Source organism: Vipera berus, assembly GCF_964194415.1.
Source record: "Vipera berus genome assembly, chromosome: Z".
Taxonomy (NCBI): domain Eukaryota; kingdom Metazoa; phylum Chordata; class Lepidosauria; order Squamata; family Viperidae; genus Vipera; species Vipera berus.
The window spans coordinates 126,690,410-126,703,586 of NC_138205.1; the positions used below are offsets into that span (position 1 = coordinate 126,690,410).

At 44.6% G+C, this 13,177-nt stretch overlaps 1 protein-coding gene across 3 annotated transcripts in view; it reads right to left on the bottom strand.

Annotated features, from left to right (window-relative positions):
* Positions 1-13,177, bottom strand: part of GORASP1 (golgi reassembly stacking protein 1) — a 28,296-nt gene that overhangs the window by 10,831 nt on the left and 4,288 nt on the right. For 2 of the 3 annotated variants that reach the window (XM_081345626.1, XM_081345627.1), the window contains exons 3-5: positions 7,867-8,070; positions 2,757-2,843; positions 1,506-1,636 (exon numbers count right to left, since the gene is read on the bottom strand). In XM_081345626.1, coding sequence (XP_081201752.1) covers positions 1,506-1,636; positions 2,757-2,843; positions 7,867-8,070 — 422 coding nt within the window. Of the gene's footprint in view, positions 1-1,505; positions 1,637-2,756; positions 2,844-6,079; positions 6,518-7,866; positions 8,071-13,177 lie in introns of those variants that run through there. The other variant, XM_081345628.1, reaches the window with a different exon arrangement.

Sequence of the window (13,177 nt, forward strand, 5' to 3'; positions counted from 1 at the left end):
AAAGCACTGTTAAGGCTTTGCCCCGCAGACTCTAGCTAAAAAAAAAAAGTAAAGCCTCTCCTTAATCTTTGTAGGAAAAAAAAGGGGGGGCTGAAGAACTGCCCTCCCTAACCATAGCAAATTGGAGAACCCAATTTCTGAAGGGACTGGGGGGGGAGGAAGAGGGCAGAGCAGCCCCTCAAGAGACTACAGTGACATTTCTATCTTCCAATATCCATCTATTTAGCAGCTATTCTTCTTAGGCCTGTTTAAATCTTTGGGCCTCTACACAGCTCTGTACCACCAAAATCAGTCTGTGTGAATTACTTACAAGTAGTCCTCGGTATACCACCATAATGAAGCCTGCCCACCACAGTCATAATATACTGAAACGGCCGTGAAATGAGTCAGTCTCTGAGTTTATGATTTACTTAATTTATTTTGCAGCAGCAGTTGTTAAGTGAATGCAGCGGTCATCATACAAATGCCACACTTGTTAAAATGAACGGCGTAGCCGTTAAGCCATTGTTTCCTATGGCGCACTTTTGCTGAAAACTCAGAAGTAACTTCCAGTTTTCAGCAAAGCTGTCACGGGACTACAGAACGCTGCAAGCAGACATAAATGACCGGTTAGAAGTTAAGGACTATCTGCATTTCCTGATTCTCCCATGTTATATTTCTACGTGAGAGTAAAAAAAGTTATTTTCTAATAGGCCATAAAGAAACCAGCTACCAACAGGAGATAAGAGATTCTGTCTATGCATGGCATATCTATTAAAGCAGGGGTCTTCAAACCTGGCCCTTTTATGACTTGTGGACTTCGACTCCCAGAATCCCTCAGCCAGGCAAGTATGCCTGGCTGAGGAATTCTGGGAGTCAAAGTCCACAAGTCATAAAAGGGCCAAGTTTGAAGACCCCTGTATGAAAGTACTGTGATGATGGCAAGAAGGAAGAGTGGAATGGAAGAGTGTCGTGGTGATTTTTCTGTGTACTCAAAATAAGACTGTAAGGGGAAAACCCTCCAACTCAAAACTCTCAATTCCACGCCAAAGCAAACTTCACGGATTATTCCCAAAATGTATCACGACCGTTGCAGCATCCTCATGACCAAAACAGCATCCTCATGATCAAAACTCGGACACTTCTCAACTGACACCTATTTATGACGGTTGCAGTGTCCTGGAGTCGTGCGATCCCCTTTTGCGACCTTCAAACAGGCAAAGTCAATGGGGAGGCCAGATTGACTTAACAGCTTAAGTGTTTAACTGCAGTGATTCACTTAACAAGAATTGTGGCAAGAAAGGTCGTAAAACAGAGCACAACTCACTTAACTGCCTTGGTTAGCCACAGAAGTCTGGGCTCAATTGTGGTTGTGAGTCGAGGTATCTTATCATTGGACCCAGGATGCTTTAAGGATGATAAAAACAAAAAAAACAAACCAAGATCCAGTATGCACTAGGAGGCCAAGCGTCAGCCTGGCCTTGCCTGCCTCTCATTCTCATACCTCACGGTTTCTAAACTCATACCTTCCTTCTCCACCCCAGGCTCCGTTGGGGGTTACAAAAACCTCTCGGCAGGCATCCATTTCTGTGTTATAGACCACCAGCTTCAGAGGCTTTCCCTCATGAGAATCGATCAGGGAGAAGAAATCTTCAGACTGAAGAAAGGAGAGATCCATCATTCACTCTGCAGCAACCTGCCACCCTTCCCCCACTTACACCACCACCAGCCATCCAGTTCCTGGATTAAAGGGTTAGGGGAGAGAATTTACAGCCTGTTCTTTGTTCAGGCAGACCCTAACCCTCAAGATGGCTTTGCAGCACAATGAAGGAACTACTCAAGATCTTTGCAGGGGCCCTTTCAACTCCATATCTTAAAAAGATTAAATATTTATATTTATATTTATTAAATTTTTATACCGCCCTTCTCCCGAAGGACTCAGGGCGGTGTACAGGGCAATAAATATTAAAAACAAAGTACAAAAGTTAAAAAACAATTAAATATTATGCCCGATATAAACAGTAATTAAAAACCATGTTAAAACCCCAACCCTTAACCCATCAAACCAGGCCGGATTGCTCAAATAAATAAGTTTTTAGATCCCGCCGGAAGGAGCGAAGGTCGGGGGCCAGCCGGAGCTCAACCGGTAAGCGGTTCCAAAGGTCTGGCGCGCCCACAGAGAACGCCCTCCCCCTGGGGGCCACCAGTCGACATTCCTTGATCGGAGGCACCCTGAGGAGGCCCTCTCTGTGGGAGCGCACTGGACGGAGGGAAGTTGACGCCGGCCGCAGGTGTTGCCATAGGTAATCCGGACCCATGCCATGTAGGGCTTTGTAAGTCATTACCAACACCTTGAATCTCACCCGGAGGGCAACCGGCAGCCAATGCAGCTCGCGGAGCAAAGTTGTAACATGGGAGTATCGGGAGACTCCCAACACAACTCGCGCGGCTGCATTCTGCACCAGTTGGAGCCTCCGAGTGGTCTTCAAGGGCAGCCCCATGTAGAGAGCATTACAGTAGTCCAGACGAGAGGTCACGAGCGCATGAGTGACTGTACGCAAGGCATCCCGGTCCAGATAGGCAACTGGACCAAAGTTTTTTTTAAAAAAAAAACAGGTGTTTCATTACTCATCCAAGTTTAACTTCTTCACTCAAAATGAGAACCTGGATAGACAAGAGTCAGTCCTTGGAAAGAACCAACTTTGACATACAGACCGCAGGGGGGGTGGTGTTTCTCCCTAAAATGAAACGCAACATGTAAATGAAGGTTCAACTACCTCGTGGAGTATCTGATCCGATCCAATTATATAGTCAGAGTGGGGCTTCAGGCCAGCTAATGCTGCCGGAGAAGCTGGCTCCACATCCTAGGCGAGAGAGAAAGACCGTGGTTATGGCTGTGGCCCACATTCAACAAAGCCAGTGGGAAAAGCATTTTAAGTCAGTGCTTGTTAAACCTTTTTCAGTTTGTCTGTGGGGGCTGTCTCAACTCCTGGCAATTACCTGAGCAACTACCCAGCAGTTTTCTTGGCAAGGTTTGGTAAGTGGTTTGCTGTGTAGCTGACCACATCTAAGGTAGGATGAAAATTCACCATTTCCCAGTTTCTAACCTGATTTTATGTATGTATATCCCACCCTTTTTATTTTTGTTAAGTAATTCAAGGTGGCCAACATACATAATACTCCTTCCCCCATCTATTTTCCTCAAAACCATGTGAGTTGGGCTAAGATGAGTGACTGGCCCAAGGTCACTCAGCTAGCTTCCATGGCTAAGGAGAGATTAAAAATGTCTGTGAAAGGTCCGCCAAATGTCTATAGAGATGGTCAGTCTTCTAGGTCATGGCTACTCCAAAGGTGCTTTTTTTAAGGAGGCAACTGGACTTTTTTCGGGTTTTTTGAAGACATTTGGCTTCTCATCCAAGAACCTTCTTCAGCTCTGACCAGATGGTGGGGAATGGAAGGATTTATACTTATTTTTTGCAGACAGCTAGTCATTTGCATCCTTTTAGAGAGTCACTGAGGCCACGTGGAAGTTTACCTATGTCCTCAAGGTTACTGAGTGGTGCAAATGTGTGTGGAGCCTTCTTGGAACGGTATAAATCCTTCCATTCCCCACCATACAATCAGAGCTGAAGAAGCTTCTTGCATGAGAAGTAACATATAACAATAAAGTTGGAAGGGACCTTGGAGGTCATCTAGGCCAAACCCCTGCTCAGGAAGGAAACTCAATACAATTTCAGACAAATGGTTGTCCAATTTCATCTTAAAAACTTCCAGTGTTGGAGAACCCACAACTTCTGGAGGCAGGTTGTTCCACTGATTAATTGTTCTCACTGTCAGGAAATTTCTTCTTAGTTCTAGGTTGCTTCTCTCCTTGATTAGTTTCTATCCGTTGCTTCTTGTCCTGCCTTCGGGCGCTTTGGAGAATAGGTGGACCCCCCTCTTCTTTGGGGCAGCCCCTGAAATGTTGGAAGACTTCTATCTTGTCCCCCCTCATCCTTCTCTTCATTAAACTAGACATTCCCAATTCCAGCAACCGTTCCTTATATGTTTTAGCCTCCAGTCCCGATAATCTTTGTTGCTCTTCTCTGTACTCTTTCTAGTCTCAACATCTTTTTTATAATGAGGTGACCAAAATTGGATGCCGTATTCCAAGTGTGGCCTTACCAAGATAAAGTAGTATTAACACTTCACGTGATCTTCACCTGATCTTCAAAGAAAAACAAGAAAAGCCAGTTGCCTCCTGAAAAAGCATCTTTGGGTCACTGTCTGCCCACCACACCCAAGTGTTCCAAGGACATCTCATGAGTTGTGACGTAAGCAGATGGATCAATGTTTTGAAAAAACACTTGTTCCTCATTCTGAATACTGTGGAATGAAAAAAGTTGCTTGTGCTTCTATTTTTCATTGAAAAAGTTCCACTCTATATTAAAGCTGTGAATTCTAATTAAATATGATTGCGTTCTGTAATAAGCAACAGATTTTTTTTTCCTCCTGCAAACTGATTTTTCTAATGCAGATTTATACATGGAAACAATTGCAAGAATTGCTGCAAGTTTTTTTTTTTTAAAAAACCTTATTAATAAATAATTTCTAATTCTATCCAAGATAGAGGTGGCAGAACGGAGGGCACAAAAGGGTAGGACACGTGCTTTGACCAAGCACTGCTGCTCCACCTAAACAAAATATCTTCTCCTATAGTGGCCCCCAACCTTTTGGGCACCTGGGACCGGTTCTGTGGAGAAAGATTTTTCCATGGACCAAAGAGGGTGTGGTTTCGTGCTGCCTGCATCCCGTGGATGGGGCTTTCCTTCTTTGTGCAGACCGGTTGCTGGCATGCTGGTCTACGGTCCAAGGGTTGGGGACCCCTGTTCTAACACACTGAATTTGCAAAGCAAGTAAATTAGTGTGCAGAGTATTCCTAAAAAAGGCAGAGGTTTAAACCAAAAGAGCAAAGGAAACAAAAGGAGGGGCACAGGAGAAAGAAAAAAAAATCATATTTCTAAGGTAGTCTTCAACTTATGACCGCAGTGGGGTTCAGAATTTGTTGCCAAGTGATGCAGTTGAATCACATCTATTCTGACAACTTTTCTTACCATGGGCATTAAGTGAATCTGACTCCCCCCACTGCCTTCACTCGTTGGAACCCCCCCCCCTGGCAAGCTTGCAAATGGAGATCAGGTGACCCTGGAACACTGCAATTGTAGCGAATCAATGCTAGTTGCCGAGTACTCGAATTTTGATTACGCATGTGAATGCGAGGACGGTGCAAGGTCATGTGAGAACTGGTCGTAAGCACTGACGTACCTTTAAATGGTTGTTAAAACGAGTGGGTCATAAGTCGAGGACTACCTGTAAACATCTAAAGTCGTCTCTGGGTTAAGCTTGATTCATCGTTAACTCCATGGAAAGTCCCGTGTTTTTTTCCCCTGGAAGCAATACGGTGGTTTTTTTCCTTCTTCTCCAGCTTAAACCACTGATTTTCTGCACTGACCTTGCTTAGCGTTCCAGATCAGATTCTAGGAATTCAAGGAGCTGAAGTCCACACAGCTTAGCGACTGAGGTTGGGCAACACTGATCCAGAAGTTGCCGTTGAGACAAAATGGAGAATGGGGGGTAGCTGTGCTCATTTATACCGGTGCTGTGTGAACTGCACCAGATGCCTTATCCTTTCTGGGTTGCATTCAAAATGGTGGTAGCTGCCTGTAAGTAGCTCTCCGCGGCACGGGGCCAGGTTATTAGCAGGACCACCTCTCCCCTCAGATCTGGCACTAGAGGCAAGCTACGGACCCCACTCATTAAAGGACCCACCAAGAGAACCTTCTAGAACCTCGTCTCCCACCCCACCCCACATATTAGCCCCAACCCTGTTGACCTTTGGGCATCCTTGAAGAGTTGGCTAAGTCACCGGGCATGGAGGTCTGAGTGGCTGATGAAACCTCAGACTTTTGATTCGATTATCTTATTAATAATAATAATAAAGTTGGAAGGGACCTTGGAGGTCATCTAGTCCAACCCCCTGCTCAGGCAGGAAACTGTATACCATTTCAAACAAATGGTTGTCCAATCTCTTCTTAAAAGTCTCCAGTGTTGGAGCACTCACAACTTCTGGAGGCAGGTTGTTCCACTGGTTAATTGTTCTCACTGTCAGGAAGCTGCTCCTTAGTTCCAGGTTGCTTCTCTCCTTGATTAGTTCCCATCCGCTGCTTCTTGTCCTGCCTTCGGGTGCTTTGGAAAATAGCTTGACTCCCTCTTCTTTGTGGCAGCCCCTGAGATATTGGAAGACTGCTATCATGTCCCCCCTCGTCCTTCTCTTCATTAAACTTAGACGTACCCAATTCCAGCAACCTTATATGTTTTAGCCTCCAGTCCCCCAATCATCTTTGTTGCTCTTCTCTGTACTCTTTCTAGTCTCAACATCTTTTTTACATCGTGGTGACCAAAACTGGATGCAGTATTCCAGGTGTGGCCTTACCAAAGCATTGTAAAGTAGTATTAGTACTTCACTTGATCTTGATTCTATCCCTCTGTTAATGCAGCCTAGCACTGTGTTGGCTTTTTTGGCAGCTGCAGCACACGGCTGGCTCATATTGAAGTGATTGTCTACTAGGACTCCGAGATCTCTCTCACAGTTACTACTATTGAGCAAGGTACCCCCTATACTATACCTGTGCATTTGGTTTTTCTTGCCTAAAGGTAGAACCTTACTTTTTTCACCACTGAATCTCATTTTGTTAGATAGCGCCCAGTGTTCGAGTCTGTCCAGATCCTCCTGCATCTTAAGCCTATCTTCTGGAGTGTTGGCTATTCCTGCCAGCTTGGTGCCGTCTGCAAATATTCACTGTCAATTGTCTCGTATCTATGTTGTTCTTTAGCTGACTTTCTTCCTATTGTAGTTAGCTGCCCAGAGTCACTGATAAATTAAATAAGGAGTTAAATAAACTGGTTTCATAGGAACTTAGGAAGCCCTCCTAACCTGTCTAATCAGGTGTACCTGTTGAAGGACTGCCTCTCCTTGGTCCTTCAGAGCGGGAAGGCGGGAGAGATTATGGGTCCCACCCAGATAACTGACGGGATGTAGAAGAGGGGCCTTCTCTGAACTGGCTCCTTCCCTTTGGAACATCATTCCCCAAGTAATAAGGTTGGCCTAATCCTTGTTATTTATTTATTTATTTTTTTGCAAGGCCCCAAAGATTGGTTCTCTCAGCGGGTCTGAGGAGCTCAGATTATTTTGGAGCTGTTCAAGTGGCTTGTGTGATTGTGTTTGTCGCCGCCAAAGGCCACAGGGATTTCTGGAATTTTCCTATCGTTGATGTTTAATGCTGTACACCACCTGGAGTCACTGTGAGTGGGGCGGCCATATAAATCTGCCTGTCTGTCTGTGTCCGCCCACTACTGTCAGTGGGCAGCCAACAAACAACAAAGAAACTCAATGTAAAAAGAATAGAAACTATACCTCCCCACACACACGCACACTCCATGGTGACAAGAAGCAATCAAACCAGCCACTTGATGAGCTCCATCCCACTCTGAGTTCCCCAGGCCTGTTGGCAAAGGCCACGTCTTCAGGACCTTGCGAGAGTTAAAACGGGATCCAGTCTAATCTCTGCGGGGAGCCACCACGGAGAAGGCCCTTCCTCTGGATCCTGTCAGATTTAGGAGAGGGGACCTGAAACACTCTCTGCATCCCACTCTGGTGGGTCAGGTGGATGAAAGCGGAAAGAGATCGTCCTTCGGATAACCTGCAAATAAACATGCACAGATAAGCTATTCTCTTCTTCCAGCCGTGCTTCTTAGTAACTAGAATCTGATCATCCAGGAGTCAAGATAATCACCAATCAGGACCAGCAATCACGGAAAGCCCAATGCAACCTCCCTTTTCCGGCTTACCAGCACGTGCCAGACGTGTTCATTGGCACCTTGGAAACTGCAAAATCGCACGCTGGCCCCTAGCAGGCCCTGCCCTCCCCACATATTGCTGGGGGTGACCTCCACTTCCCGTACTTTCATCGTTTTTATGTTGTAAACTTCCAGTTTCACAGCTTTCTCGATGTTGGCTTTTAGTAGATCTTTCAGAGTGTTGCCTTCTTTATTCTACATGCAGGGAAGGGGGGAAAAAAATGAAGGCCTTGTATCTGGACATGGTAGCAAACACATAAGAGAAAAAAATGGCTCAGAAGCATCTGGCCAGGACACAGAACGTTTCTTTCCCCCCCCCCCCCCTCTCTCTCTCTCTCTCTCTCTCTTTGTCTCTCTGTCTGTTTCTGTGTCTGTCTGTCTGCCTGCCTGCCTGCCTCTGTTGTCTCTCTGTCTTTCTATTTCTCTGTTTATTTGTCTATTTGCCTCTCTCTCTCTCTCTCTCTCTCTCTCTCTCTCTCTCTCTCTCTCTCTCTCTCTCTCTCATTCTTTCACTCATTCATTCATTCATTCTAGATGGCCAGACACCCTTCCAGCTCAGTTCTTTCCAAATCTGGAAAGAAATTTAAACTTTAATTTTACTGTTATTGATAGAAAGTAAGTCCCACTCAATCAACTTCCAGAGAAGTAAGTAGACTTAATCACACACTCAGTGACTATTCAAAGTTACAGTGCCACTGGGGGGGAAAAAAATGACACGATCGCTTTTTCACATTAACAACCATGACAGCATCCCCATGGTCGTGTGATCAGAATTCAGGCACTTGGCCACTGGAATATATTTATGACACTTGCACTATCGTGAGGTCATGTGATCGCTTCCAGCTGGCTTCTGACAAGCAAAGTCAATGGGGAAAATCAGATTTGCTTAGTGCAGGGGTGTCAAACTGCCGGCCCGCACAGCCGGACGCGTCATGCGAAAGCCACGCCCACCCTGTTGCCGGCAATGGCAAAACTCTCCCGATACATTGCGCAACGTCACGTGACGTCGCGAGTTTGACATGTCTGGCCTAGTGACCGCATGACATCTGTTTAACAATTATAGCGATTTCCTTAACAACTGTGACAAAAAGGTAGTTAAATTGGTCACAACTCACTTAACAACTGCCTTGCTTCAGAGGCTTGGCAACTGGTTCATACTTATGACCGTTGCTGTGTCCCAAGATCACGTGATCCCCTTTTCGCAATCTTCTGATGAGCAAAGTCAAGGGGGAAGCCAGATTCACTTAATAACCATGCTGCTAACTTAACCACTAGTGGTTCGTTTAAAAACTGTGGCAAGAAAGGTCATAAAGTGCAAAAAAAACCCTCACTTAACAAATATCTCACTTCACAGAAATCGGGGGCTCAATTATTATGGTAAGTTGAGGGCTCACTGTACTCAGATGATAGACTGCCACGTTGGCTAAATGTAATACCAGATTGGAAGATGCCAGACAGCCTTCTTTCTCATCTCTGCAGGCCTTTGTCAAGCAGCTTTTAATCTGTTAATTCTTAACAGAGTCACAGCTGGTCAAATACTGAGATTTGATTTGGTGACTCAGCATTAAGTCAACACCCTATCGTGCCTCCAAAGCTGTGCCAAAACGGGCGTCTTGATGGCACCGAACATGTTTGACACTCAAAAACTCAAGAGGCTTCAAGCGAAGGTGCCAAGACAACACAAGACAGTTTCTCCTCACCTACCAGGTTGGCATTTCAGTAACTGTTCCAGGCAGCCCTCAACTTACAACCACTCGTTTAGTGACCGTTCAAAGTTACAACAGCACTGAAAGAAAGTGACGTGGCCAGTTTTAACACTTATGACTCTTGCAGCATCAGTCGTGCTTCAGTGGTCCTACCTTGGGGGCTTGGCAACAGGCATGCAGTGTCCTGGGAATGCTATTTGCAGCCTTTCTAGGGAGCTTCTGACAAGCAAAGTCGATGAGAAAATCCAGATTCGCTTAACCATCCCATAACACCTTTAGCAACTGTTGTGATTAGCTTAACAACTGTGGCAAAAAAAGCTTATAAAATGGGACATGACTCGTTTTAACAGCTGCCTTGCTTAGCAATGGAAATTTTGGGCTCGACTGTGGTCATAAGTTGAGGACTACCTGCATTGGAAACTGCTAAAGCTAGAGCTCTCCTCCAAAAAGCCCTTGAAGAGTGTTTGCTACCACTTTTATTAATAGCAATAATAAATTTGTTACTGAGTTTGATTTAAAATTGTTTTTATTGGAAGGCTGTTTGGGGGTTAATCCCGGAAGCTTAAATTTCTATGGCGTGTTTTTTTTTAACTCTCTAAGCCAGCGAGAGTTGGTGAGAAAGAACACCAGTAAATAAAATTAATGAAACATATAAAGAAAAGTTATGTTAACGATGGGAGAATTTCAGCTCAGCTTCTAGTCCAGACCTTTTACTCATGCAACGATTAAGTCTTCAGAGATAATTGCCAATAAAAAACTGGGTTTTGCTTTCCAGGAATATATTTTAAAGACACACACACACAAAAAAAGCTCTCACCCAATTCAGTTGGATTTCAATTCCCATCAAAGGTAGTCCTCAACTTACGACCACAACTGAGCCAAAAAATTTTAGTGCTAAGTGGCTGCAGTTGTTATGTTAGTCACACATTTATTAAGTGAACCCAGATTCCCTATTGTCAGAAGATCACAAAAGGTGATCATATGACCCTGGGGCACTGCAACCGTCAAACAGTCAGTTGCCAAGCATCTGAATTTTGGGGATACTGCAACAACTGTAAGTGTGAAAAATGTTCAAAATTCACTTTTTTTTCAGTGCCATTATAACTCTGAACAGTCACTAAATGAACTGTTTTAAGTGGAGGACTACCTGTCATTGCTATGAAGACAAGCACTGCATGGCCCGCATCCAATCCTTGCTCCTTCGTGGGGAAGGGACCAAAAAGCTGCAAGTCCAGTTTTTGCTTTCACGAGATGCATCTGATGGCATGAATACTTTTCGGCCTCAAACCCACCAACAGGGAGGAAGAATCAATGAATTCAGACCTTACTAAATCCTACAGTTGCTTGTAAAGCAACTTCTGCACACAGCAGGTCAGTCCAGAACAAGAGTCCAGCTCATCATCTCCAGTACGAGAAATCTGATCTAAAAAAGGAATGTGTTTGATAGATCATCCTTCATGTCATACCCTAAAGCAGGGGTGTCAAACTCAATTTCATTGAGGGCCGTCACCAGGAGAAAATTCTGCCTCTATCAACTCCAGAAAAATTTCTTTTACTCCAGAGGGCTTGGACTGTGCACTTCGATCCCATTCTTTATTCTGAAGGAGATAAAACATCTCACAGAAGATGTTTTGATGTCTTAACACAGGGGTGTCAAACTCAATTTCATTGAGGGCCGCATCAGCATTGCAGTTGCCCTCAGGGGGCCGGGTGGGTGTGGCCTGGCTGGGCGTGGCCTACTGGGTGGGCGTGTCTAAAGTGCATATGGCCTACTGGGTGGGCGTGGCCAGCTCTACATCATTCGCATCAAGGGTGCCTATGGGGGCCTGGGCAGGAGTGGGACAGATCTGAGGGTCTCTGGCAGGAGGAGGGTCTCTGGGCCAGGGCCAAGGCAGTGGGGGCCGTTCCCTCCCTGTTTGCAGCATGGCTTCGCTGGACTTTGCGGGCCAGATCCGCCCCCCCCCCCCGGGGCCTTGTGTTTGACATGTCTGCCCTAAAGCAGGGGTGAGGAACTATGGCCCATTTTATGACTTGAGGCTCAGGAATTCTGAGAATTGAAGTCCACAAGCCATAAAGAGGCCATAGTTCTCCACCTCTGCCCGAAAGCCACTTGCTAAATTCCCGAGATGCAGTTGAATTGGTGGTAGAGAGTAAGAGGCAGACTGCACTTACCAAGGCTGCAATTTGGCCCAAGGACCTACTTTACAATATTTATATATCCCTTCATTCCATATCTGATTTACCATTTGCATTCATGGTGCGCTTTACACAACCATGCATCAATATGGTTAGAATAGAGTAACAGAAGAACAGAGTTAGAAGGGACCTTGGAGGTCATCTAGTCCAACCCCCTGATCAGGCAGGAAACGCTATACCATTTCAGATAAATGGTTATCTAATATTGTAACAGTGTTAAACAGGACAAATTTTCACGCAGGAAAAGAAAGGGGAATAAGAGTGGCTATAGGATCATCCAGTATATCTATTAATCTATTCTAATTCTATCTGATTAAATGTTATGCTGGAATGGGCTATAATTTATTGATTATTTTTTCAGACCTAAATAGAGCTGATAGAGCTTCAGAGAACTGGGCAAAATGGTTCTTCAGATTATCAAGATGCCGAAACATAAAACTAATCAGCAACCTTTAAAGTTAAAAACAATAACTTATAGAATAGTTAACAAGTGCTAGGTTTGGGCCCCTATGTGCTCCAAAACAGAGAAAAGCTCCACTGGTTTAATTAAAAGTTAGATGGGAACCTGACAGTGCTCTAACTTGAAAAATGTATAAAAGCCAAACAACAGAATCTTGATCAGGTAGAACTTATAACATCTCAGACAGGTGAATGTTTAATCTCTTCTTAAAAACTTCCAGTGTTGGAGCATTCACCGCTTCTGAGGGCAGGTTGCTCCACTGGTTAATTGTTCCCACTGTCAGGAAATTCCTCCTTAGTTCTAGGTTGCTTCTCTCCTTGATTAGTTTCCATCCGTTGCTCTGGAGAATAGCTTGACTCCCTCTTCTTTGGGGCAGCCCCTGAGATACTGGAAGGCTGCTATCATGTTCCCCCTCATCCTTCTCTTCATTAAACTAGACATACCCAATTCCAGCAACCCTATATGTTTTATCCTCCAGCCCCCTAATCATCTTTGTTACTCTTCTCTGTACTCTTTCTAGAGTCTCAACATCTTTTTTACACTGTGGTGACCAAAACTGGATGCAGTATTCCAGGTGTGGCCTTACCAAGGCATTGTAAAGTGGTATTAATACTTCGCATGATCTTGATTTTATCCCTCTGTTAATGCAGCCCAGCATTGTGTTGGCTTTTTTGGCAGCTGCAGCACACTGCTGGCTCACATTTAAGTGGTTGTCCACTAGGACTCCAAGATCCCTCTCACAGTTATTGCTATTGAGCAAGGTAGTACCTATACTATACCTGTGCATTTGATTCTTCTTGCCTAAATGTAGAATGTTACTTTTTTTCATACTTCCTGCTTCCTACAGTAACCTTATATGATGATCCTAAATCATTTATTTCTTATTTATTGGATTCTCTAAAATTTCCAAGCACATAGCTAAGTTCTGCTTGATTACAAA